The sequence below is a fragment of the Bos indicus x Bos taurus genome, chromosome 19 (assembly GCF_003369695.1).
Source record: "Bos indicus x Bos taurus breed Angus x Brahman F1 hybrid chromosome 19, Bos_hybrid_MaternalHap_v2.0, whole genome shotgun sequence".
Lineage (NCBI taxonomy): Eukaryota > Metazoa > Chordata > Mammalia > Artiodactyla > Bovidae > Bos > Bos indicus x Bos taurus.
Window position 1 is genome coordinate 37121229 of NC_040094.1, and position 22917 is coordinate 37144145.

The window sequence follows — 22917 nt, forward strand, 5'->3', positions numbered from 1 at the left end:
ATTAGCCTTTAACAAATAGTCCTGGAGCACAGGCTGGCCCAACGCATATAGAAAAATCAGATCAAAGGAGCCATCTCCACACCTACTGCAAACCATTTAGGATGGAGGGGGAAAGAAACATCATCCATAACCAGTCACATTATACCAAGAATAAAGGTTGAAGAAATGAAAGAGGAGACCAGAAAACTTGAAGGCCGTGTGCCAGGTTAATTCTAACCTGCAGAAAAAAACATTTCATTGGCTTGTTCAAAAAAGCAAGTTACCCCTTCATCTCATTGACCAGCCTAGGACGTTCAAAATGGGGGGTAGGCCCTGGGCTGCTCTGTGCTCCCACAGTCAGCTTCAGCCAGAGTGAGGAAGATGCATGACTTGGAGACCTCATGGGTTATGGGGACCTGTCTGGAACAGAATGCTAGAGGGGCAAGGAAATAAAGTGCCATGCACTTCTCATCCCCTAGAGAAGCAGGCGGCGTGGTCTGAGGGATGACATAAATGTGGAGGTGTTCACGGCAGCTTTCCCAGGAGGCTTCAGGTCAGATATCAGGGGCTTTATTTCTCACCTTTTTACAGCCTCTACACAGCAGAACAGGAACTACTGGCAATTACCCAGTGAGTTTTGGCCGTGAATACAGTATTTCCAGCCAAAAGCTCTTGGGTCTGAAGTTTTCAGATAATTCCAGCCATGTAGACGTGTATAAAGGCTACCTCTGCATCTCCCTCCTTCCTCTCCACCTCCTCTAAGGGCCCTAGCCCCTAGACCTTGTGAACAGAGAGAAAGGCTACACTGAAGTGTATGTATTGTTAACACGTAGCTTTATTTCATCAGTGCTCCATTTTTAATGAGTATTGGACTCAGTTCCTAGGGATGGCCTGACCTGGCAGTCTTCTGTTCAAAGAGGAGAAAGCTTTATTTAAAAACAAAACGAAAAACACTTCAGACTAGAAAATACAAAAAATCATGGGGGTAGGGAGGTCATCCCTTGAAATGATTATAAGCAGTACAGTGTGGAAATATCGCCACATTGGGAATCAGAAGACCCGGGGACTAGTCTGGGCTCTGCCTCATATTAGCAATGACCTTGGGCATGTCACTCACTTCTGGGCCCTCACTTCCCCACCCCTGAAACATTTAGCACGGTTATCCTACAAGGCACCTGGCGGACAAAAACCTAACAAATGTCCCCAATATTTGCCATCAAGTCCATTCTGTAGACATATTTGGTGTCCTTTCCATTCGTGATGAAAAGTAAGAATGTCCAGGAAGAAAGACCAGGAATATATTTTAGGCAAGTCCAGCATCTCTGGCCATCCCATAGAAGATGCCTCTGGCTGCAATGAGGTTGGTTGGAGAATCAAATTCAGCTATCGTCCCTTTGTCCAGGACCAGGACCCTAGCCAAAGAAAAGAAGTGGTCAGGTCTCCATCAGCCCAGATTTGGCTTCATGGTCCAACCCTGCCCTTCTGAGTACAGCTCAGACCCCTCAGTGACATGCCAACCCTTCCACTTCAGTCAACCCACCCAACACAAGCACTATGCCACATGTGCACACTTGCAAGACTGGTTATTTTAGCCACTCCATTTACTGTTCTGGCAGATGAGGCCGTTTCCAGGATCAAACACAAGGTCCTATTCATCTCTGCTAGTCAGGGCTCTGAAAACCTTCCTTAATGAGCCCTTCCCCTCACCAGGGTCAGGGGACTGTGCGCAGGGAGCCACGGGCCTGTATGCATCCATCTGCTTTGTGCCGACTCACAAAGGCACACGGCGGGAACGGCTGCAGTGAGGCCTGACGCTGGAATCTGGCTACGGATCTGGCTACTGCTGCTGGGTGGGTCTCCCCCCGCCCACACATACATAGTCAAGCCTGAGCCTGGGCTTAGAATCTCTTGCCAACTAGACACAGGGTGCACCAGTGCGGGGCCAACAGGCTGGCTCCCAAGGTGAGGCGGGAACAGAAAGGGCTCCCCCGCGTTCTCGGAGATGCTCCCCAGTAGGAGGGCCTGGACTGCATGCAGTCGTTGACCCACCTGTGGGGCTCCTGGAAGAGCCCCTTGGGAAGAGGTGTGTCTGTGAACATCACTGTCTAGCCACTGCCCAAACTGAAGTCTAGGAGACTGCCCACCTCACTTCAGTGGCTTCCCTTTGCTCTTGGGGTAAGGACTGAGTGCTTTCCCATGGTCCTCAGCACAGCAGAGTGAGGCCTATCTTTCTTCCCCTCCTCTTGGTTCTACTGCCCCTCTCCCTTTCTACTCATGTACCCGCTTACCTCCGGGCCTTTGCATGAGCTACGGCCTTTTCCTAAATTTCCAGCTCCCTCCCTATCCCATGTCCTCCTTGCTACCCAACTTTTACTCGTCCTTTAGGGCTTGGCTGGTGCCCTAAAGGACGAGAATTCAAGCCTGGGCCTGGGCTTAGAATCTCCTGCTAACTAAACAGGGTGCACCTGGCACGGAGCCGACAAGCTGGCTCCCAGGGTGAGGCGGGAGCAGGGTTCCAAGCCCAGGCCCTTGCCTCCTTTGCTGCCTGTATGGATTGGCTCCTCTGCCTACACATGTGGACCCTTGCTTCCTTCCTGCAGGCTCTAATTACATGTTCAGTAGCATGACTATTTCATTCATTTCTGCCTGATCCACTCAAATGACTGAACTCCCAACCCCCAAGGTCAATTTGAGTTTTTGCCCCTCAGGGCTGCTGGTGAAAACCATTTTCAGTTAGGCCTGGGAAGAGATCCTGTCGGTCTGGCCCTTCCCCTTGTGTGGACCCAGGGCTCAAGCCTTCCTACCCACCCTTCTCCCAGTGGGTCTTGGATAGGAGTGGAGAGTGGGGATACGGTGGGGATGGAACAGACGGTAGCATCAGGCATTCTCAGCTTGGTTTCCGAGCCCCTGGGACCTGTGTGGGGACGCTTTTGAGAGAGGGACAAGGTCTGCCCGTTGCCCTGTCTGTGTGTTTCCCCACCTCCCCACACCCTGCAGGTGTTCGTTTTGGGAATGAAACCTTGTCGAGGTACTCCCCCCATACTACTTCAGCATAGATTCTTTGTAGCCTCCTGCCTCTTCCTCACTCTGAGCTCCTGTGTCTCCAAGGGAGCTAGCCTGGCAGTCCAGTACCAGCTCACTTCCATCAGGCTTCTGAGTCCCCCGACCCCTATCCTGTCCTCCAGTGCCACACCTTGACATTAGGCACAATGAAAGACTAGGTCACATTTCTTCCTTTTGGCTGAATGAGCTGACTCCCCGAGGAAGCTGTAAGATACCAAGAGCAAGGCTTCTTCCCTAATTCTTTGAGAAGCTGGTTCTAAGGAGAATTACAACAAGGGGTTAGGGAGGAAATGAACGTATTCTAGGATCACCTGCACTTTTAATACTTTATTTCACTGATTACTTACAACAACCTCGAGAGAGAGAGTTTCAGGAAGGTTTTGCAGATTGCCCAAGGTCACACAGCAGCAGAGCCAGGCTTGGGACTCAGCCCTCTGCTTTCCCACAACAAAGCATCTATTGTGCATGATGGTGTGTCTGGCTCACCGAGGCGGGGACCCAAGCATCGTATACCTTTCCTCGGTGGCTTCCTGGTCTATATGCCCACAGGGTGGGAGTGAGGAGCAAATGAAGCCATGGGCAAGGTGCTCAGGAAGTGACAGGATCTGGCATGAAGGATCTGGTTCCCCTCGTCTCAGCATTAAGGGATAGGGTTGGGGAGTGAACTGAGCCTCAGGGAGCCCCCACATGCCCATTCCCAACATTTTGTGTTGGGACAAGTGTCCCACACAAAACACAAGTGTCCCTGGTGTCTCAGAAACCATCACTGTGCACCCAGTGCCCACGTAACCCATGCTGTTATGCCCTTCCATACCGTAGATAATCCCGTCAGGCTCCCATACCCACATATCCAGATAATCTGCCTGTCCCTTCGCCATGGCCCAGGAGACCCAACTAGGCCCCTCCCTGCTCTGGTTCCAGCACCCTACCTGGTGTAGTCCATGATGGTGTTCAGCCTGTGTGCGATGGTCAGCACTGTGCAGGTCTCAAACTGTGTGCGGATGGTGGCCTGGATGAGGTCATCAGTCTCCAGGTCGATGGCGGCTGTGGCCTCATCTAAAACCAGGATTCGACTCTTGCGAAGCAGGGCTCTGGCCAGGCATACGAGCTGCCGCTGGCCCACACTGGGAGTAGGGAAAGCAAGGAAGTCTCCAGCTGGGTACCCCCAACCTGCCCCCCAGGCTTTACTCCCCAAGCTGTTTCTGTCTGCACTCCTTTTCATTAGCCTAGGGCTGGCTCTCTGTCTAACCTCTCCCATTTCTGCCTTAGCCCAGTACTCCTGGAACACAGAGTTGAGGTCTGGACACCACCGGGATAATGAGGGGCCTTGAGGGAGAGCCAGCACTTAACACTGTGAAATCCCCAGTCTGTTCTCTGGCACCCCCGGCTCCCTCTTTCTGTGCTTTCTTCCCTCTTCTCACTCTTTAGCATCACCATGTTTCTCTGTTTCCTCTATTAGTCATTTACACCTTAGTAATAACACACCGAAATGACTCCTCCTGCTGTTTGCATACATCATGCTATCATGCTGAGCCTAGTATCACACAGCTCAGCCATCTCCTGCCCCCATAGGGAATACAGATCAGGGCTCTACAGTGGGAACTCGGAAGGGGCAGGAAAAGAGGAGGATCTGGGCGGCTCCCCATGTCTGGTCACTGGAGAGGTGGAGGAGGGGTGAAATGCATATCTTCAACCCCTGCCTTGGAAGCCAGAGCTAATGAACAAAGCAAGGCGCTGTTCCCAACCACAGAGGCTACAGCACCCCCACACCCAAGGACAAATACCTCAGCCCTTCCCAAAGGGGTGAGTCACTCCAGCCCAAGTGGAGACCAGGCTCTCTTTCAGCCCATTCCCGAAACTAATGAAGGTTTTGGCAGCAGAATGAGCTGCCAGATAGAACTCAGGGCTGATTTATGGTGGGACTGGCACAGGATACAGGTCAGGCTTAAAGTGACTACAAGCTCAGGGAGGGAGGAGGGGAGTGGATTTCTGTCTCAGGTCCTGGTTGATGTGGGGATGGAGGGGTGATCTGGTGAGAGGTGCTGATGGCAAGCAGGGATCGGAGAATGGGCCAAAAAACAGCTATGGGGCATAGGGTCTGGTGGCCTAGGCTTGTCTGCCAGCCACTCTCAATGTGGTTGTGTAAGTGAGATCAAGGGACTGGACACATTCATTCTTACAGGGCTGACTGGGGAGGCGGGGGCATCCCACAGTGGCTATGATGCAGCAAGGAAAGGCTTGGGGCAAAAACTCCCACTTCCCTGAGTCCTTGCCCCACCCCTTGCTAGCTAAGTAGCTTTGGGCAAATAATTTTATACTTTGGAGCCTCATTTTTAGCCCACAGGACTGCAGTAAAGATTAAAGGAGATAGTGGAGGCCAACGTGCCTTGAACACTATTAAGTTTTTCCAGTATTCATGTATGGATGTGAGAGTTGGACTATAAAGAAAGCTGAGCGCCGAAGAATTGATGCTTTTGAACTGTGGTGTTGGAAAAGACTCTTGAGAGTCCCTTGGACTGCAAGGAGATCCAACCAGTCCATCCTAAAGGAAATTAGTCCTGAATGTTCATTGGAAGGACTGATGTTGAAGCTGAAACTTCAGTACTTTGGCCACCTGATGCGAAGAGCTGACTCATTTGAAAAGACCCTGATGCTGGGGAAGATTGAAGGCAGGAGGAGAAGGGGATGACAGAGGATGAGATGGTTGGATGGCATCACTGACTCAATGGACATGAGTAAACTCTGGGAGTTGGTGATGGACAGGGAGGCCTGGCGTGCTGCGATTCCTGGGATCACTAAGAGTCGGACACGACTGAGCAATTGAACTGAACTAAACCGAAATGTACAAGTTTTTGTTTTTGTTTTGTCTGGAGAGAGTCCACTCAGGTATGGACTGAGTAGAATAATAAGAATAGCTACATTTCTCAGGAGTGTATCCACTCTAAGTGCTTTCCATTTCATCATAAAACCCATAAAACCGCCCCGTCCAAATGATGGCCACTAGCCACACATAACTGTGGACTACCTGAAATGTGGCAAATCTGAACCGAGATGTGCTGCTGCTGCTGCTGCTGCTAAGTCGCTTCAGTCGTGTCTGACTCTGTGCAACCCCACAGATGGCAGCCCACCGGGCTCCCCCGTCCCTGGGATTCTCCAGGCAAGAACACTGGAGTGGGTTGCCATTTCCTTCTCCAATGCATGAAAGTGAAACGTGAAAGTGCTATAAGTGTAAAAATACACACAGGATTTTATACTTAATATGAAAAAATGCAAGATATCCATAATAGCTTTTATATCAATTACATGTTGAAGTGATAATATTTTAAATATATTGGGCTAAATAAAATACATAATTCCAAAATTTATTTCATCCGTTTCTGTTTTCAGTGTTGCTGTTAGGCGGCATGGTGCTAAAGGAATGGAACTGTTGTCCCATACTCCTTTTAGAGTTAAGAAAACAAAGGCACAGAGAGGTTAAGCAACTTGCCTCAAACCACACAGCTAACACAGGCACATGTATCTCAAGCTTTTAGACTCAGTGAGAAGTGACTCTGACTCTCTCTGATATATGACCCAGTGGCTGGGAATATAAAATCTGGGGCTATAAGGAAGCAAAGAAAGGCCTGGAGACCTCACTTTGCCCACTTCTAAACCAGAGACAAAATTGCATCCAACTCGGAAAAAATAAAAGACTTCTCTAAAGTTCTATATGTTTCCTCTGGTCTTCTCAACAGGTTCGGTCCACAACCCCCTCATCAGGCTAAGCATAGCATTGACAACCTCACAAGAGAAAACTGACTGGGGCCTTGGAGTCTCCCAGACCCAGCTGAAAGCCCAGGCACGTCTTCTTCCAGCTGTGCGCCTTTGGCCCTAGCTCAGTCTCTCTGGGGCTTGTGTGAGGAGTCAGTGAGCAGCCTGGCACACAGCACGTGCTCAATACAATAGAGTGCCCCCTGAGTTCACATCACTAGGCCGCTCAAATATGACCTAAATCAAATCCCTTATGATTATACATGTGGCAAATAGAGTCAAGGGATTAGATCTGGTAGACAGAATGCCTGAAGAACTATGGACGGAAGTTAGTAACGTTGTACAGGAGGCAATGACCAAAACCATCCCCAAGAAAAGGAAACACAAAAAAAGGCAAAGTGGTTGTCTGAGGAGGCCGTACAAATAGCTGAGAGAAGAAGTGAAAGGTGAAGGACAAAGGGAAAGATACACTTTCTCACCCACCTAGAGCCAGGTACCCTGGAGTGTGAAGTCAGGTGGGCCTTAGGAAGCATCACTACAAACAAAGCTAGTGGTGGTGATGGAATTCCAGCTGAGCTATTTCAAATCCTAAAAGATGATGCTGTGAAAGTGCTGCACTCAACATGCCAGCAAATTTGGAAAACTCAGCAGTGGCCACAGGACTGGAAAAGGTGTTTTCATTCCAATCCCAAAGAAAGGCAATGCCAAAGAATGCTCAAACTGTGGTACAGTTGCACTCATTTCACGTGCTAGCAAGGTAATGCTCAAAATCCTTCAAGCTAGGCTTCAACAGTATATGAACTGAGAAATTCCAGATGTACAAGCTGGATTTAGAAAAGGTAGAAGAACCAGAGATCAAATTGTCAACATTGCTTGGGTAATAGAAAATGCAAGGGAATTTTTTAAAAAAATCTACTTCTGCTTCATTGATTATGCTAAAGCCTTTAACTGTGTGGATCACAACAAACTGTGGAAAATTCTTAAAGAGATGGGAATACCAGATCACCTTACCTGTCTCTTGAGAAACCTGTATGCAGGACAAGAAGCAACAGAACTGATCATGGAACAATGGACTGGTTCCAAATTGAGAAAAGAGTATGTTAAGACTGTATATTGTCACCCTGCTTAATTTAATTTATATGCAGAGTACATCATGCAAAATGTTGGGCTGCATGACTCACAAGCTGGAATCAAGATTACCAGGAGAAATACCAACAACCTCAGATATGCATGTGATACCACTCTAATGGCAGAAAGTGAAGAGGGACTAAAGAGCCTCTTGTTGAAGGTGAAAGAGGAGAATGAAAAGCCTGGCTTAAAAATCAACATTCAAAAAATGAAGATCATGGCATCCAGTTCCATCACTTCATGGCAGATAGATGGGGAAAAAATGGAAATAGTGGCAGATTTTATTTTCTTGGGCTCCAAAATCACTGTAGATAGTGACTGCAGCCATGAAATTAAAAGATGCTTGTTCTTTGGAAGAAAAGCTATGACAAACCTAGACAGCATATTAAAAAGCAGAGACATCACTTTGCTGACAAAGGTCCATATAATCAAAGCTATGGTTTTTCCAGTAGTCATATACAGAGGTGAGAGCTGGACCCTAGATAAGGCTGAGTGCTGAAGAATTGATACTTTGGAATCCTGGTGCTGGAGAACACTCTTGAGTCCTTTGGACAGCAAGGAGACCAAACCAGTTAATCCTAAAGGAAATCAACCCTGAATAGTCACTGGAAGGACTGGTGGTGAAGCTGAAGCTCCAATACTTTGGCCACCTGATGTGAAGAGCCAACTTTCTGGAAAAGACCCTGATTCTGGGAAAGACTGAGGGCAGGAAGAGAAGGGGGCGACAGAGGATGAGATGGTTGGATGGCATCACTGACTCAATGGACATGAATTTGAGCAAATTCTTGGAGATAGTGAAGGACAGGGAAGCCTTATGTGCTGCAGTCAGTGGGGTTGCAAAAAGTCCCACACGATTTAGTGATTGAACCACAAGATGGGCGTGGGAGGGCAGGAGAGGGCTGGCCTGGTGTCATTTGATGCTAGATCCTCTAGTGCAGCGGAGTGCTATTCCTGACCCACCCACTCCAGGCTGTTACCTGAGATTCTCCCCACCCTCGGAGCACTGGAAGTCCAGGCCTGCGGGCTGGGAGCTCACAAATGTGTGCAGGTGAGACAGCTCCAAAGCTTGCCACATGTCTTCCTCTGAGTAACAGCCAAAGGGGTCCAGGTTCATGCGCAGGGTCCCCGAGAACAAGATGGGGTCCTGGGGACAAAGCAAGTCCTCAGAGGGAGGCAGCTCAGGCCCCATAGGGAGCCACGGGCCCCGAGGCCAGGGAACAAGAAAGGGATTGAGATGGCGGCATTTCCACTGTGTCCCCAACCCTCCAGGAGGGAGGCAATGGCCAAGGAGATAGAAAAATGCCTGTGGGGACATGATAAACCTCAGCTTTGCCAACCCAAAGTCCTCTGCTAAAGTAGAAACCTTGAGCTGCTAATCTGACTCCAAAGTGTCCAGTCAGCAGAAAAATACTCCAGAGAAGCCAGAAAAAGTGAAACGTAATTCAGAGCTGTGAAACCAGGAGAGCAGGATAGAACACCTCTGGCGTGGGCCAATTGGAAGTCTGTGGTTCTGTTGGTCTAGGAGGTCAGAGGACAGGGTGATATTGAGCAGGATACATCTGTCCCTTCCAGACCCATGACAGGTGATCGCTCTGTGGCTCTGCTCCTGCTGTCCTGCTCCCCAGCTTCCCAGATAGAAGTCCCGGTCTTGAACCTCAAGCTACAGGACAAGTGTGGAGCCTGCCCCCAGGGTCACTGGTCAGTGTGACCAAACAAAGCCAGGCTGGTACCTGGGGGATGATGGTCAGCTTAGAACGCAGGTCATGGAGCCCGATGTCGGCCACGTTGAGGCCGTCAATGTAGATTTCACCCTCAGCCGCCTCCAGGATGCGGAACAGGCAGAGAGTCATGGACGATTTGCCAGCCCCAGTGCGGCCCACGATCCCCACCTGGAGGGGGTAGGAGGCTGTCAGGCAAAGGCTGGGGAGTTGGTGGGTCTGTCTCTAGGACTCCTTTGGGAGGCTAAGCAGACCCCTAGGCTGGGTACCTGCCATCCCACAGATCCACATTCCCCAGGCACAAACCCGCCCCACACGCACCTTCTCGCCACCATGCACTCGCAGACTCAGGTCCTTCAACACCAGCTCCAGGCCCGGCCGGTAGCGCACGGAATAATTTCGGAACTCCACCTCACCCTTCAGTGGCCAGCCTGCTGGCGGACGGCTGCCCTCCACCACCCAGGGGGCCTGGTCACCAGGGGAGGACAGGTTCTGCATCAGGGGGACGTCTCTTCCCCAGCCCAGCCCTCTTCCATCTTCAGTCTGCCTCTCTTCCCAGGCCCCTGCCATCCTCACCTACCAGGGACCCTGGCAGGGAGCCCCTGGCGCTTGTGTGGCCCAACCTTGTGGTTCAATGACTCTATCCATCTGACATTATTCCCCACAGAACTTTGCCCTCCTCTACTCCCCTCATGCCCAAGATGCCTAAGTAGCCCCTTCCACATGCCCCCACTCCCCCTTTCATCATTCTTTATTACTGAGTGGCTACTCCATGACAGGTAGTGGGGTAGCCAAGGTAAACTAGACAGAGTCCTTGTCCCTGTGAGGCTCACATCCTAATCTAAGGAGGCATACAATTAACAAATAGGTAAGTCTATATAATGCCAGATGGTGATGAGTATGGAGAAGTGCCTGGTGTTGCTGTTCTGTACAGGGTGGTCAGGGAAGGCTTCCTGGAGGAGGTGATATTTAAATAAAGACCTGAAGGAAGTAAAGGAACAAGACAAGTAGATATCCAGGAGAAGGGCATGCCAGGCAGAGGAAACAGCAAGGATAAATACTTCCCAGTGTGCTCTGGAGCACAGTGACAAAGGTGAGAGGTAGGAGACAGGTAGTGGAAGACCCCACCATGTAGGGCTTTGCAGGGCAGTTTAAGGACTGTTTTTTTGTTTTGTTTTTTTTACCTTGAGTAAGATGTAGGGCCATGCACAGAAGAATAATGTGATTTGGTATGTTTTTAAGGGATCTCTCTGCTGCTATTTGGGGAGGGAGAGGGTAGGATGTTTTGAAATGGGGGAGTCAGAGTGTCAGCAATCAAGAAACAAAGCAGCCAGTACAGATAATCTGCTCTCTTGCTGCTGCTGCTAAGTTGCCTCTGTCGTGTCCAACTCTGTGCAGCCCCATAGACGGCAGCCCACCAGGCTCCTCTGTCCCTGGGATTCTCCAGGCAAGAATACTGGAGTGGGTTGCCATTTCCTTCTCCAATGCATGAAAGTGAAAAGTGAAAGTGAAGTCGCTCAATCGTGTCTGACTCTTCGAGACCCCATGGACTGTAGCCCACCAGGCTCCTCTGTCCATGGGATTTTCCAGGCAAGAGTATTGGAGTGGGTTGCCATGCTCTCTTGAGGAGGTATCAAAACAATGCGTAGCAGGATTGGGGGCAGAATTTTTGAGGCTGTGGAGAAAGGATCATGTATGTAGACAGGGGAAATTGTAATGCTAGGCATGAAGAGAGAGAATTTGAAGATCCCAGAGAATGGGGGGAGGAGGGGGTGATAAGAGAAGCCTGGAGAAGACAGGGACAGATGGGGGCCCCAGGGGCAGGAGAGGCCAGGTTAGGAGGAACAGAGTGGGTGGGGGCTCAATGGGGGCTGACAGGGCAGGAGCTCAGGCCACAAAAGCCATGAAGTGCCTTCAAGAAGCAGCGAGGGGTATTTTGTCCAAATAATGCCGAGAGGTTGAGCTAGAGAAGAACAGCGAAGCGTCCTTATCTCTGGAACCAAGGAAGTCACTGCTGAGTGCACCCAGTGGAGTGATAGGGCCAGAAGCCAGGCTGCAGGAGGCAGACAGGCCACCAGCTGATGAGGCAGGGGGAGAGCACCTATTTTAAAGCTAGTTTCATGACAAAGGAGAGCAGAGAAATGGGATACAGGATACACAGGAAAGGGAGGGTTGGTTTGAGAGTCTAGAATGGAAGGTACAAGTGCATATTTTTGCATGTGGCTGGGAATCATCCAACAGAGGGAGCAAGATGGATGATGTAGCATGTAATTAAGGAAGTGAAGTCCTCGGGTGGCCATGCGAACAAGTAGAGGGAGTAGACTTTGAAACGAGAAGGGACATTTCCGTTAAAAGGGAAAAGGTGAAGGGACACAGGCAGGTTTGAAAGTCTAGAGGCAGGAAGGCTGAGGGAGTTCACATCTCATAACCTATTTCCTCATTGAACTGTTAGGCAAGGTCGATGGCTGAGCACAGGGAGTGGGAGCTTAAGGAAAAGGAATGGCCAAAACAAATCTTTCTGAAACTGGAAAAACATGCTTCTTGGAGAAGCAAGATGGGAATAGCCAGCAGTGGTGTGTGGTTATAAACTTGAAGTAAAATCAGTGGTTTTCTCCAGCAACATTTTAGCAGTCGAGCACCGGCATGTAGAAGGTAGACAGATGGGCTCAACTGGAGAGAGATGACTGAGAGAGGAGGGTGAGGGAGTTGAGAGTGTTGGCACTGGTAAAGCACAGAATCCAGGCTGGATGAACTCATGGACGGAGGGACGGAGGTAGGTCCCCAGACCGGGGGTCCCAGGGAGGACAAAGTACTGGGACTGAGGAGGGCTTGGAACACGGGAGCTGTTATCTACGCATCAGGAATTGTCTTGTCCAACTCTGAATCCTCTATACCTCCTCACATAGACCTCTGGTTGACACTCTTTAAGGACTGAATGAAGAGCCACCTGAAGAGCTGGCCTAAGGGGATATAGGGATGGATGGTGGGCCATCAAGCACCCCTACCAGCTATTCTCAACTCTCCCTGCCCCAGGCTGATTCCGTACCCACCTCCATCTCCGTCTTGGAGTACTCCTTGACTCTCTCCACAGCCACAATATTAGACTCCAAGTCTGATATCGTTCGTATCATCCAGTTCAGAGCCAACGTCACCTAGCCAGAAGGACTGGGTCATAAGTGTGGCAATCCCGTACTCCCTTGACATGGCTGTGGGAGGAGTTCATACTCCTTCACTATGCTCCTATCCTAACTATGACCCAGGTGGGCCTGGGCAAACCCATAGCTACGCCACCTGGGGCTCTAATCACAACTGTACCTCAGGCAGTGACAATGGCCCCCCATCCCAGTGTGTCTCAAACAAAAGGCTCCCCATCCCAGTGTTTCTCAAACTTTAACATGCGCAAGAAAGATTTCCCAGGGAATCTTCTTAAAATGTAGCTTCTGATTCAGCAGGTTTGTGGTAGGACTAGAGAATCTACATTTCTAACAAGCTCACAGATGATGCAGCTGGTCCTCAGACCACACTTCGTGAATCAAGAAGTCTTGATAGACACGCAAAAGCCAGAGCCCCAGGCCTATTGGATCAGAATCTACAGTTTAATATCTCCAGGTGATTCATGGGCATACTTAATAGTTTGAGAAGACTGACCTGTCTGGATTGTCCTTTATTTATCAAAACTCAAAGACTTGAGTCACCTGAGGCATTGCAAATATGATCTGCTTCACAAAAATTCCATTTGCAGTTGTTTAACCTTTTGACAATATCAGCTGATATCAGGGTGACCTGCTCAGGCTCTAGTTACCTGCTCCAGGTACTTTCTCTGCAGGCTTGTGAAATAAGGTATAGTCTAGCTCTCCATGTCCCTGCCCCAGGACCCCTGTCAGGGTTGACCTCTAGATCTTGTGCAGGCACAGCAAATTTCTATTTGTCTCTTGGGGCCAAGCTCCAAGGTCTTTTCTCCAACACTCCCAGGTAGAGACCTCCTCTGGGCTCTTAACTTTTGTCCTTCCTCCACTAAGATCTGCACACCCCGAAGTATCATCCCCTGCTGGTGGGAGTGACTCTCTATGCTTGACTGGGAGCTCACAGTTTGGAGGATCAAAATCTGTGGCTGGTCCCCATTTTGGGTAGAGTGGGGTACTCAGGAGATGCTTATGAAACCTGGCCTCTGCCCCAGGGCAGCCCTACTCTGGGGCTGAGACCTCTGTGTACCTGTAGGGCATAGGACACAGACAGGCCCACCAGTCCTGGGCTCAGGCTGCTTCTTTCAGTCACAGCGAAGAGTGCAGCAAAGAGCACAACACAGTTGCCCACGAACTCCACTCGGATCCCCAGCCACCTGTAGAGATCAGGCAAGGAGGAAATGGGGCAGATGCAAGAAGGGGGCTGTTTAGGGGAAAGGAGGGGCTTGGACCCAGAACACCAGGGTCTCTCCTGCAGAGACCCTGGCGGAAACTCATGGAAGGAGCAGGGGCTGACGGAGTGGTTTCTGACCTATTGGAGGCAATGTAGGGGTAGCAGCTCTTCTGGTTGGTGTCCACCTTAGCATCATTGATGGTCTCAAAGTCCTGGCTGCGGCCGTAGGCCCGGATGACGCTGGAGCCAGTCACCGTCTCCGAAAAGTGAGAATAAATGGGCGAGCGGCTGACAGATTCCAGCCGCTTCAGCTGCCGTGAGGTAGCCACGTAGAACCGCTGACAGAGGTTGGAGAAAGAACTTAGAGTCAAGACCCTGGAATCCCAGCTCAGTCCTGCGTGTCCTCTGGGCCCGTCTGAGCCACCTCCCCATCTGTCCCACTGCCCCTCAGACCTCACTCCGTTCCCTCTCCCGAAAGAACCCAAGACTTGGGATCTTGATATGGCTCCACGAACTCCTCCCACTCTCTCCCCTCTGGTCAGCTCTGCTCAGTCTTTCGGCCACTTTGTCCACAAAGCCTTTCCTGATTCCCTCTCAGCTCCTGGCCACTCACTCTGCAGGCCTGAATTATCGCACTGACTTCATTTTGCCTCCCAAGTCAGTGACAATGCCTATCTCCACTTAGGGGCCTGGCAATGTGTTCATGCAATCAAAATTTTGCAACATTTGCAAAAATAAGATAATTTTGTTTTCTTTTTCTTAAAGAACCTCTCCCCACTCCACCCCCTCGGTTGTTTAAATGTCAGCCCCACAAAACCACAGTCTGCCTCCATCTTCCATCCTCTACCCTGTGGGCCCCAAGATGGCCAGGGCCATGCAGGATGTACAGCTGAAAGTCCCTGTCCCAGGACAGAGTGCAGCCCTGGTCACAGTCTTCACACACAGGCCTGAGCTTCAGCCACCTGTGGGTTACCTTCATCAACTGATTAACGGCAGGACAGGGGATCAGCAACACAAATGCCTTTTACAGTTAGCTGTATCTGAATATTCTCACTCATCTATGTTAAAAGCCATGTAAGTTTATAAGATAAGCATCATATGCATCATGTATCATATATGCATCATATGATATGGCCTGTAAGTTTAGATGGTACCTAAAAATAAGGGAAGGATAATGTGTCTTAAACTGTTGACAATATTTTAATAAAAAATAGCCAGGAGGAAGGAGTTCCAGGGCCAGTCATAATTTACAAGGATTTAATTTTATCCTATTGATAACTCTGTGAGGTGGGATCTATGATTCTATTTTACAGGTGAGGAAAATGAGTTTCACAAAGGTGTTTACTGAATCAAATCCAGCTGTGAAGGTGAAGGGGGTGTGCCCTCCCTACATCTGCCACAGGTGGCCCCCAAGACAGCCCGGCCCACACAACAGCCACGCTCACGCTAGGTCACGCCCACGCACTCAGGGCACACCTGGACAAAGAGGTAGAGCACAGCCAAAGGCAGGATGACCACAGCAAAGAGCGGCGTGCTGGCCACGATGACCACAAGGGTGGAGATGGAGTTGTAGAAGGAATTCAGCAGCATGAGGATGGTGGGAGCCAGAAGCTCATCAATGACGTAGATGTCCTTGGAGAAGCGGTTGAGGATGCGGCCTGAGGGCGTCGTATCAAAGAAGGACTGTGGCGAGCGCATCTTGTTGTGCAGCAGCGCCTGGTGAAGCAAGCGGGCAGCTTGGACACCACCCACCGCCATCGTGATAGCTGACAGCATCACCAGGAGCCCTGATGGAGGAGGCAGAGGGGCGCGTGTTCACCTGGGCCAGGTGCAGAATGCAGGGGCAAGTTCCAAGATGAGGGATCTCCTCAGTGAACTAGGCAGACTCAAAGGCAGGGCATAGCTAGGATGAGCCAGACAGGTCCAGAGGCAGGTAGACTGCTAGGGCGGGTCAGGGAGTCACTAGGGTCGTGACGGTGGAGAGAGATTCAGAGGCAAGGGCATGGTTTGGGGGACCCAGCAGCGCAGAGATGAGGAAGGGAACACTGGCGCCCCTTCTAAGTATCTCTGCAGGCTCACCTTGCAGAATTCCCAAGGCGGCGTAGACACCTAGTCTGTAGGAGGTGCTGTTCTGCTGGCTGTCCACCGCAGCCTCATCAGTCCAGGCACTGAGCCACACGTTGGCCCCAATAGCAGCTGCACTTTGACCCCCATACAGCAGACAGATGACCAGAGCGGTCCAGAGTCCCACAGCCTTGGCGTAATCCAAGTACACGCTCAGCTTCACCTGTGTGGCCACAGCGGTCAAACAGGGGACTCCCATGAGCCCCAGGAGTGCTAGGGGCCTGCCAGCCTCTCCAGCCTTCCTCGCCCACCAGACTCACAGTGCCCAGCTCTGTCTTCTCCTCCTGGGTCAGCACATGGCTCGCCTTTGCCTCAGTTGCCGGCACGACCTTTTCTGCCGCACCCAGGCGCCTCCTGGGCACAGACCGACCCTGGCCCTCTCCTTCCGAGGACATGGCACTCAGCTGTCTGTGGAGGCAACGGGTCAGGCCCAGCGATGCGGCCTCCAGCACAACCACAGACAGAGCCCCAGCTGGAGCCCCGGGGAGTGTCAGCGAGAACACCCACCTGCCCCACTCCCCAGCAGGGCATGGGGGCCCTGCCACCGTCTCCCAGGGGTGGACAATCCTCAGGAGCTTACCTCATAAACTGCTTCTGGACCTCGTACGTCACGGGCTCATTATCTGTCAGGTCGGTGTGATTGCTGAGCGTGTCTTCAATCATCAACACCTCCTCATCCTCTTTGTCCTCCAAGGCTGCAGTGGGGAGGCAGAAAGGAGAGGTTGGCAAGCTCACCCTGCAAGGCCCTGCTATCCCCTAGTCCCACTCCAATGAAGAGGCCTGAATGGATAAGCAAAAGGGAAAGATGAGAGGGACTGAGAGGGCAGCAAGAACAACAATAAAAATAAATGACCAATTTTGTGTTGAGAGAAAAAAGAGGCAGCAAGAAAGACTTATGTTAGACAGGAAGAAAAGCTTCCCATCAGGGACTGTGTAGAAGAGGATTCAAATATAAGGGTCAGGAGCTTGGGCTCTGGAGTCAGCCTGGCTGAGCTTAAATCCCACTTCCTCACCACATGACTTTAGGCGGGCATGTAAAGTGGGGATAATAATAGTACCTACTTCATCGTGTCATTGTGAGGATTAAAGGAAAGAATGTGTGTCAAGATCTTGTAACAGGCACAGCCCTTAGTAAATGCTCAAGACAGGTTAACTGCATATACAGAAGTAGACAAGAAAGCCCAGGAGAAGGTCTGAGAGCCAGCCCGGAGCCTGAGGTTGAAGAGCCAGGACTGAACAACAAGGGGGTCTCAGTGTCTCAATATGCTCCATGAGAAGGGTCTCAGTAGTACTATCAACAGTGCTGTCTCACCACTGCTGGAATAGTGCCTGGACAAAGTTAGCTGCTCAATAAATAAATATTTGTTGATAAATAAATGACTTTTCTAAGCACTTCCATAGTCAAAGGTATGGTTTTTCCAGTAGTCATGTATGGGTGTGAGAGTTGGACCATAAAGAAGGCTGAGCGCCAAAGAATTGATGCTTTTGAATTGTGGTGTTGAAGAAAACTCTTGAGAGTCCCTTGAATTGCAAGGAGGTCAAACAAGTCAATCCTAAAGGAAATCAGTCCTGAATATTCACTGGAAGGACTGATGTTGAAGCTGAAGCTCCAATACTTTGGCCACCTGATGCAAAGAGCTGACTCATTGGAAAAGACCATGATGCCGGGAAAGATTGAAGGCAGGAGGAGAAGGGGACAATACTGGATGAGATGGTTGGATGGCATCACTGACTCAATGGACATGGGTTTGAGCAAGCTCTGGGAGATGGTAAAGGACAGGGAAGCCTGGCTGCAGTCCTTGGGGTCACAAAGAGTTGGACAGGACTGAGCGACTTCACAACAAAAAGCACTTGCATATTTACTAAACAATTCATTTGTAAAACAGCCTTGCTGTACAAGCTGGGCCTGGGCCCATGGGCCCTTTTGACATAGGAAGACTGAGGGAAGAGAAGGAGGAGGAGGGACTCAACTTCATCCAGTTTACTTTCCCTCTTGCTGATGTCTGACATCACACGGATGATCCAAGTACTCCAGAACCTCCCTGCATAACACCGGTGCTGTCCAGAGATGCTCAGATGCCCCAGGACAGGGGAGACGCAGGGAAGGAAGAGGAATATGAAGAGCCAAGAATGGCAGATACCTAGCCTGTTGTTGGCTTCCTGGTGCTCCTTGTCCTCATCAGGTGCATAGTTGCGGAGGAAGTTGGCAAAGGAGCCATCCCGCTGCAGCAGGGCCGAGTAGGTACCCATCTCAGACACATGCCCGTCAGATAGCACTATGACAAAGTCCGTCTGGGGCAGGAAGCTGATGCCATGCGTCACTAGCACCCGGGTCTGGGGAGAAGGCAGCAGGCTATCATGCCTACTGCCCTCAGCACACACCCTTGGCACAGTGCAGGGCCACGGAGCAAGCATGAGGTGCTTGGGTGCCAGCAGCATGAGCAGGCACATTAGGGACTCAACCTACGCTCTCCAAAGGCAACTCAGTGCCCGAGGGGCATTGCCTACCCCTGCCCCAGGTTTCCCCAGTTGCCCAGCCTGTTCCTTAGGTACTCCATAAGTCCAGGTCTCACCAAACCCCTTGGCCTCCCACCAGTCCTCTCCTGTGGCCTTAGACTTCAGTTTAGCCCGCTTAGCCTCTGGGAGCCTCACCTTTCCTGCCAGCACACCTTCTGGCCCAATGACTTGGTCAAAGATATGTTTGGCCACATGCGAGTCCACGGCTGACAGCGGGTCATCCAGCAAAAAAATGTCGGCATCACTATAAACAGCTCGGGCCACGCTGACACGCTGACGCTGGCCCCCAGACAGGTTAATGCCCTGAGGGAGAAGGGAGGTGAGAAGTGTGTATTGGGTGGAAGGGGACACAAGGGGAACAAACGCCCTGTCTATTATCATTCAGCAAGGCAGACCTCTAAATTCACATTTCATTTGCCTGGTCCTGTCCCTGGGAGGCTCTAAGGTCATGGATGAAGGGGTGGTGGCTCTCAGAGTACCCCCAGAGCAGGTGAGGACAACTTGCTCCCTGCCCAGCTGGTTTCCCTACCTTCCACCGTCTTACTCTGCTACTGCTAAGTCGCTTCAGTCGCGTCCAATTCTGTGTGACCCCATAGACGGCAGCCCACCAGGCTCCCCGTCCCTGGGATTCTCCAGGCAAGAGCACTGGAGTGGGTTGCCATTTCCTTCTCCATCTTACTCTAGGAGGCTGGAAATCCCCGGGAGGTAATAGACCTTTCAGTCTCCCATCGCCGATACGGTCTGCAGGTGACTCTCGTAACAATTGTCGCTTCTGGTCCTCATGTCAGTCTTTCCAGGGAGGTATCACTAGCCCCACTTTCTAGATGAAGAAACTAGAGCCCAAGATGTTAATGACTTCATCCAAAGTCCAAACTATTAAGGGCAAAAGCAAGAATGGAAACCCAGCAGCCACCCCAGAGTTCATCAATGCTGAGATCATTCACATACCAGAGGGAAAGTAAGATCACTCTTAAACCCATTATGCAGAAACTCAGACATGTAGCAGCAAGGCAGACCCCAGAGGGCAGACCCCAGAGGTACACCTTGCTTTCCTGCCACCAGCTTTCCTCATTCCCTCCAGAACAGGTTCAGCTCTTTAGGGGTACCCTGAGAAACTGACCCCTGGGGACAGCAAATGTGAGGTGGGAGCTGCAGCTGCTGAGAAATGAGGGGTGCATGGCAGCTACAGTGACTGAGACGTGAATATGTCTGCATTCGACCAGCCAGGCTTCCTTCAGTGCTACTATGTTCTGGGCACCAAATTAGGCTTGTGAGGTCGGTGTGGGTCCAGGAGAGACGGGAAGGAGGAGTTAGATTGTAGATGGGGAGGTCTGCTCTGGGTTCCTATAATCTCAGACTCCTTCTTAAAAGTTTCTCATCCCCACTTCCAGGCTCAGGCCCAAATCACTTCCCCAGACCAACATGAGAGCCTCCCCACTGGTTCCTGTGCCTCTGGGCCCCTTCACACTGCAGCCAGGGCAGCTTTTCAAAATGAGATTCATGTCCTTGCTTAAAACTCTTCACTGACAAATTGAACATCAAAATAAAAAATGATGGTAATGGATTATAATCCACCGAATCACATAAGCAAACATGAGCCCACAGCGATAGAAAGAAACTAAAGAATAAGTAAAAAGGGAGGAGAGGAAAGCTCTTTCTTAGAGTAAAATGCCAACTAATAATCATAGAAAGAATGGAGTTACAAAATCAACATTTGGTCCACATCATAGTAACATTGACTCAGGCAAAAATCAATGAAGGTTATAAAATGAAATCATCAATGGACGATATCATCTCAAGCAAGAGATCAAAGTTAACATTAGTCAGTAAGACAAGAACTGACATCATGTGCCTCCTGACATGACGCACCAAGGATACATTACTTCTCTGGTTCCCCATCCCCCTGCAAAAAAAAAAAAAACTAATTGTGTTCAAATTGAGAAACTTTTTGCCAAACACCTGGCCTGTACTCTTCTAAAGTGTTGATATTCTAAAAGACAGACTGGGACTTTCCTGGTGGTCTACTGGTTAAGAATTTGCTTTCCAATGCAGAGGATGCAGGTTCAAACCCTGGTTGGGGAACTAAGACCCCACATGCTGTGGAGCAACTAAGCCCTCACACTGTAACTACTGAGCCTGCCCACTTCAACTCGAGAGCCTACGTGCCACAGACTACAGAGCCCGCATGCTCTGGAGCCTGTGTGCCACAACTAGAGAGAAGCCTGCATGGCGCAAGGAAGAGCCCAAAGAAAGAGCTCTTATGCCGCAACAAAGATCCTGCATGATGCAACCAAGGCCCCACACAGCCAAAAATAAATACATAAATATTTAAAAATAAAATAAAAGACAGAGACTGAGAAGTTATCCAGATTGACAGAGAATGAAGAGATATGACAACTAAAGGCAACTCATGATCCTGGACTGAATTCTAGACAGGAAAGAAAACAACTAAAAAAGACATTACTGGGATAAATGATGACATTTCAAAAGTCAGGCAGTGGTTTTTAGATAGTAACATTGTATTAGTGATAAATTTCTTGATTTTGATGACTTAACCATAGATCCGTAAGAGAATGTCTTTGTTTTGAAGGAATATACATTGAAATCTTTAGTATCTAAAAAAAGAGGTGAAACTCTAAAACTCTTAGAAGAAAACACAGGAAAAAAGTTTCATGACATTGGACTTGGCAATGACTTTATGAATATAACATCAAAAGCACAAGCAACAACAGTAAAAATAGAAAAACTGGTCACATTAAAACTGAAACCTTCAGTGCAATCAAAGGACACAATCAGCAAAGTGAAAAGGCAGCCTTCAGACCAGAAAACAATATTTGCAACTCATATATCTGATAGGGGGTTACCATCTAGTATATATAAAGAACTCCTACAATTCAACAACAAAAAACTAAACAACTTGATTAAAATGTGGGCAAAGGACTTTACTAGACGTTTCTCCAAGGAAGATATACAAACTGCCAACAAACACATGTAAAGGTGTTTTTAACATTACTTTTACTTACCTAACCATTCAATATCACAGTAATCCAAGTCTATGCCCCAACCCGTAACGCTGAAGAAGCTGAAGTTGAATGGTTCTATGAAGACCTACAAGACCTTTTAGAACTAACACCCAAAAAAGATGTCCTTTTCATTATAGGGGACTGGAATGCAAAAGTAGGAAGTCAAGAAACACCTGGAGTAACAGGCAAATTTGGCCTTGGAATATGGAATGAAGCAGGGCAAAGGCTAATAGAGTTTTGTCAAGAAAATGCACTGGTCATAACAAACACCCTCTTCCAACAACACAAGAGAAGACTCTATACATGGACATCACCAGATGGTCAACACTGAAATCAGATTGATTATATTCTTTGCAGCCAAAGATGGAGAAGCTCTATACAGTCAGCAAAAACAAGACCAGGAGCTGACTGTGGCTCAGATCATGAACTCCTTATTGCCAAATTCAGACTTAAATTGAAGAAAGTAGGGAAAACCACTAGACCATTCAGGTATGACCTAAATCAAATCCCTTATGATTATACAGTGGAAGTGAGAAATAGATTTAAGGGCCTAGATCTGATAGAGTGCCTGATGAACTATGGAATGAGGTTCGTGACATTGTACAGGAGACAGGGGTCAAGACCATTCCCATAGAAAAGAAATGCAAAAAAGCAAAATGGCTGTCTGGGGAGGCCTTACAAATAGCTGTGAAAAGAAGAGAAGCGAAAAGCAAAGGAGAAAAGGAAAGATATAAGCATCTGAATGCAGAGTTCCAAAGAATAGCAAGAAGAGATAAGAAAGCCTTCCTCAGCGATCAATGCAAAGAAATAGAGGAAAACAACAGAATGGGAAAGACTAGGGATCTCTTCAAGAAAATCAGAGATACCAAAGGAACATTTCATGCAAAGATGAGCTCGATAAAGGACAGAAATGGTATGGACCTAACAGAAGCAGAAGATATTAAGAAGAGATGGCAAGAATACACAGAAGAACTGTACAAAAAAGATCTTCATGACCCAGATAATCATGATTATGTGATCACTGACCTAGAGCCAGACATCCTGGAATGTGAAGTCAAGTGGGCCTTAGAAAGCATCACTACAAACAAAGCTAGTGGAGGTGATGGAATTCCAGTTGAGCTATTTCAAATCCTGGAAGATGATGCTGTGGAAGTGCTGCACTCAATATGCCAGCAAATTTGGAAAACTCAGCAGTGGCCACAGGACTGGAAAAGGTCAGTTTTCATTCTAATCCCAAAGAAAGGCAATGCCAAAGAATG

The 22917-nt window shown here is 49.3% G+C and overlaps 1 protein-coding gene across 3 annotated transcripts in view; it reads right to left on the reverse strand.

Annotated features, from left to right (window-relative positions):
* Positions 1–794: 794 nt before the first annotated feature.
* Positions 795–22917, reverse strand: part of ABCC3 (ATP binding cassette subfamily C member 3) — a 48263-nt gene continuing 26140 nt past the window's right edge. Inside the window, exons 18-31 of one of the 3 annotated variants that reach the window (XM_027519501.1) lie at positions 18771–18938; positions 18260–18452; positions 16699–16813; positions 16379–16526; positions 16074–16281; positions 15471–15781; positions 14133–14332; positions 13851–13977; positions 12689–12790; positions 9960–10106; positions 9651–9809; positions 8898–9064; positions 3972–4166; positions 795–1391 (exon numbers count right to left, since the gene is read on the reverse strand). In XM_027519501.1, coding sequence (XP_027375302.1) covers positions 1283–1391; positions 3972–4166; positions 8898–9064; positions 9651–9809; positions 9960–10106; positions 12689–12790; positions 13851–13977; positions 14133–14332; positions 15471–15781; positions 16074–16281; positions 16379–16526; positions 16699–16813; positions 18260–18452; positions 18771–18938 — 2349 coding nt within the window. In that variant the 3' untranslated portion in view covers positions 795–1282. Of the gene's footprint in view, positions 1392–3971; positions 4167–8897; positions 9065–9650; positions 9810–9959; positions 10107–12688; positions 12791–13850; positions 13978–14132; positions 14333–15470; positions 15782–16073; positions 16282–16378; positions 16527–16698; positions 16814–18259; positions 18453–18770; positions 18939–22917 lie in introns of those variants that run through there. The other 2 variants (XR_003506983.1, XR_003506984.1) reach the window with 2 other exon arrangements.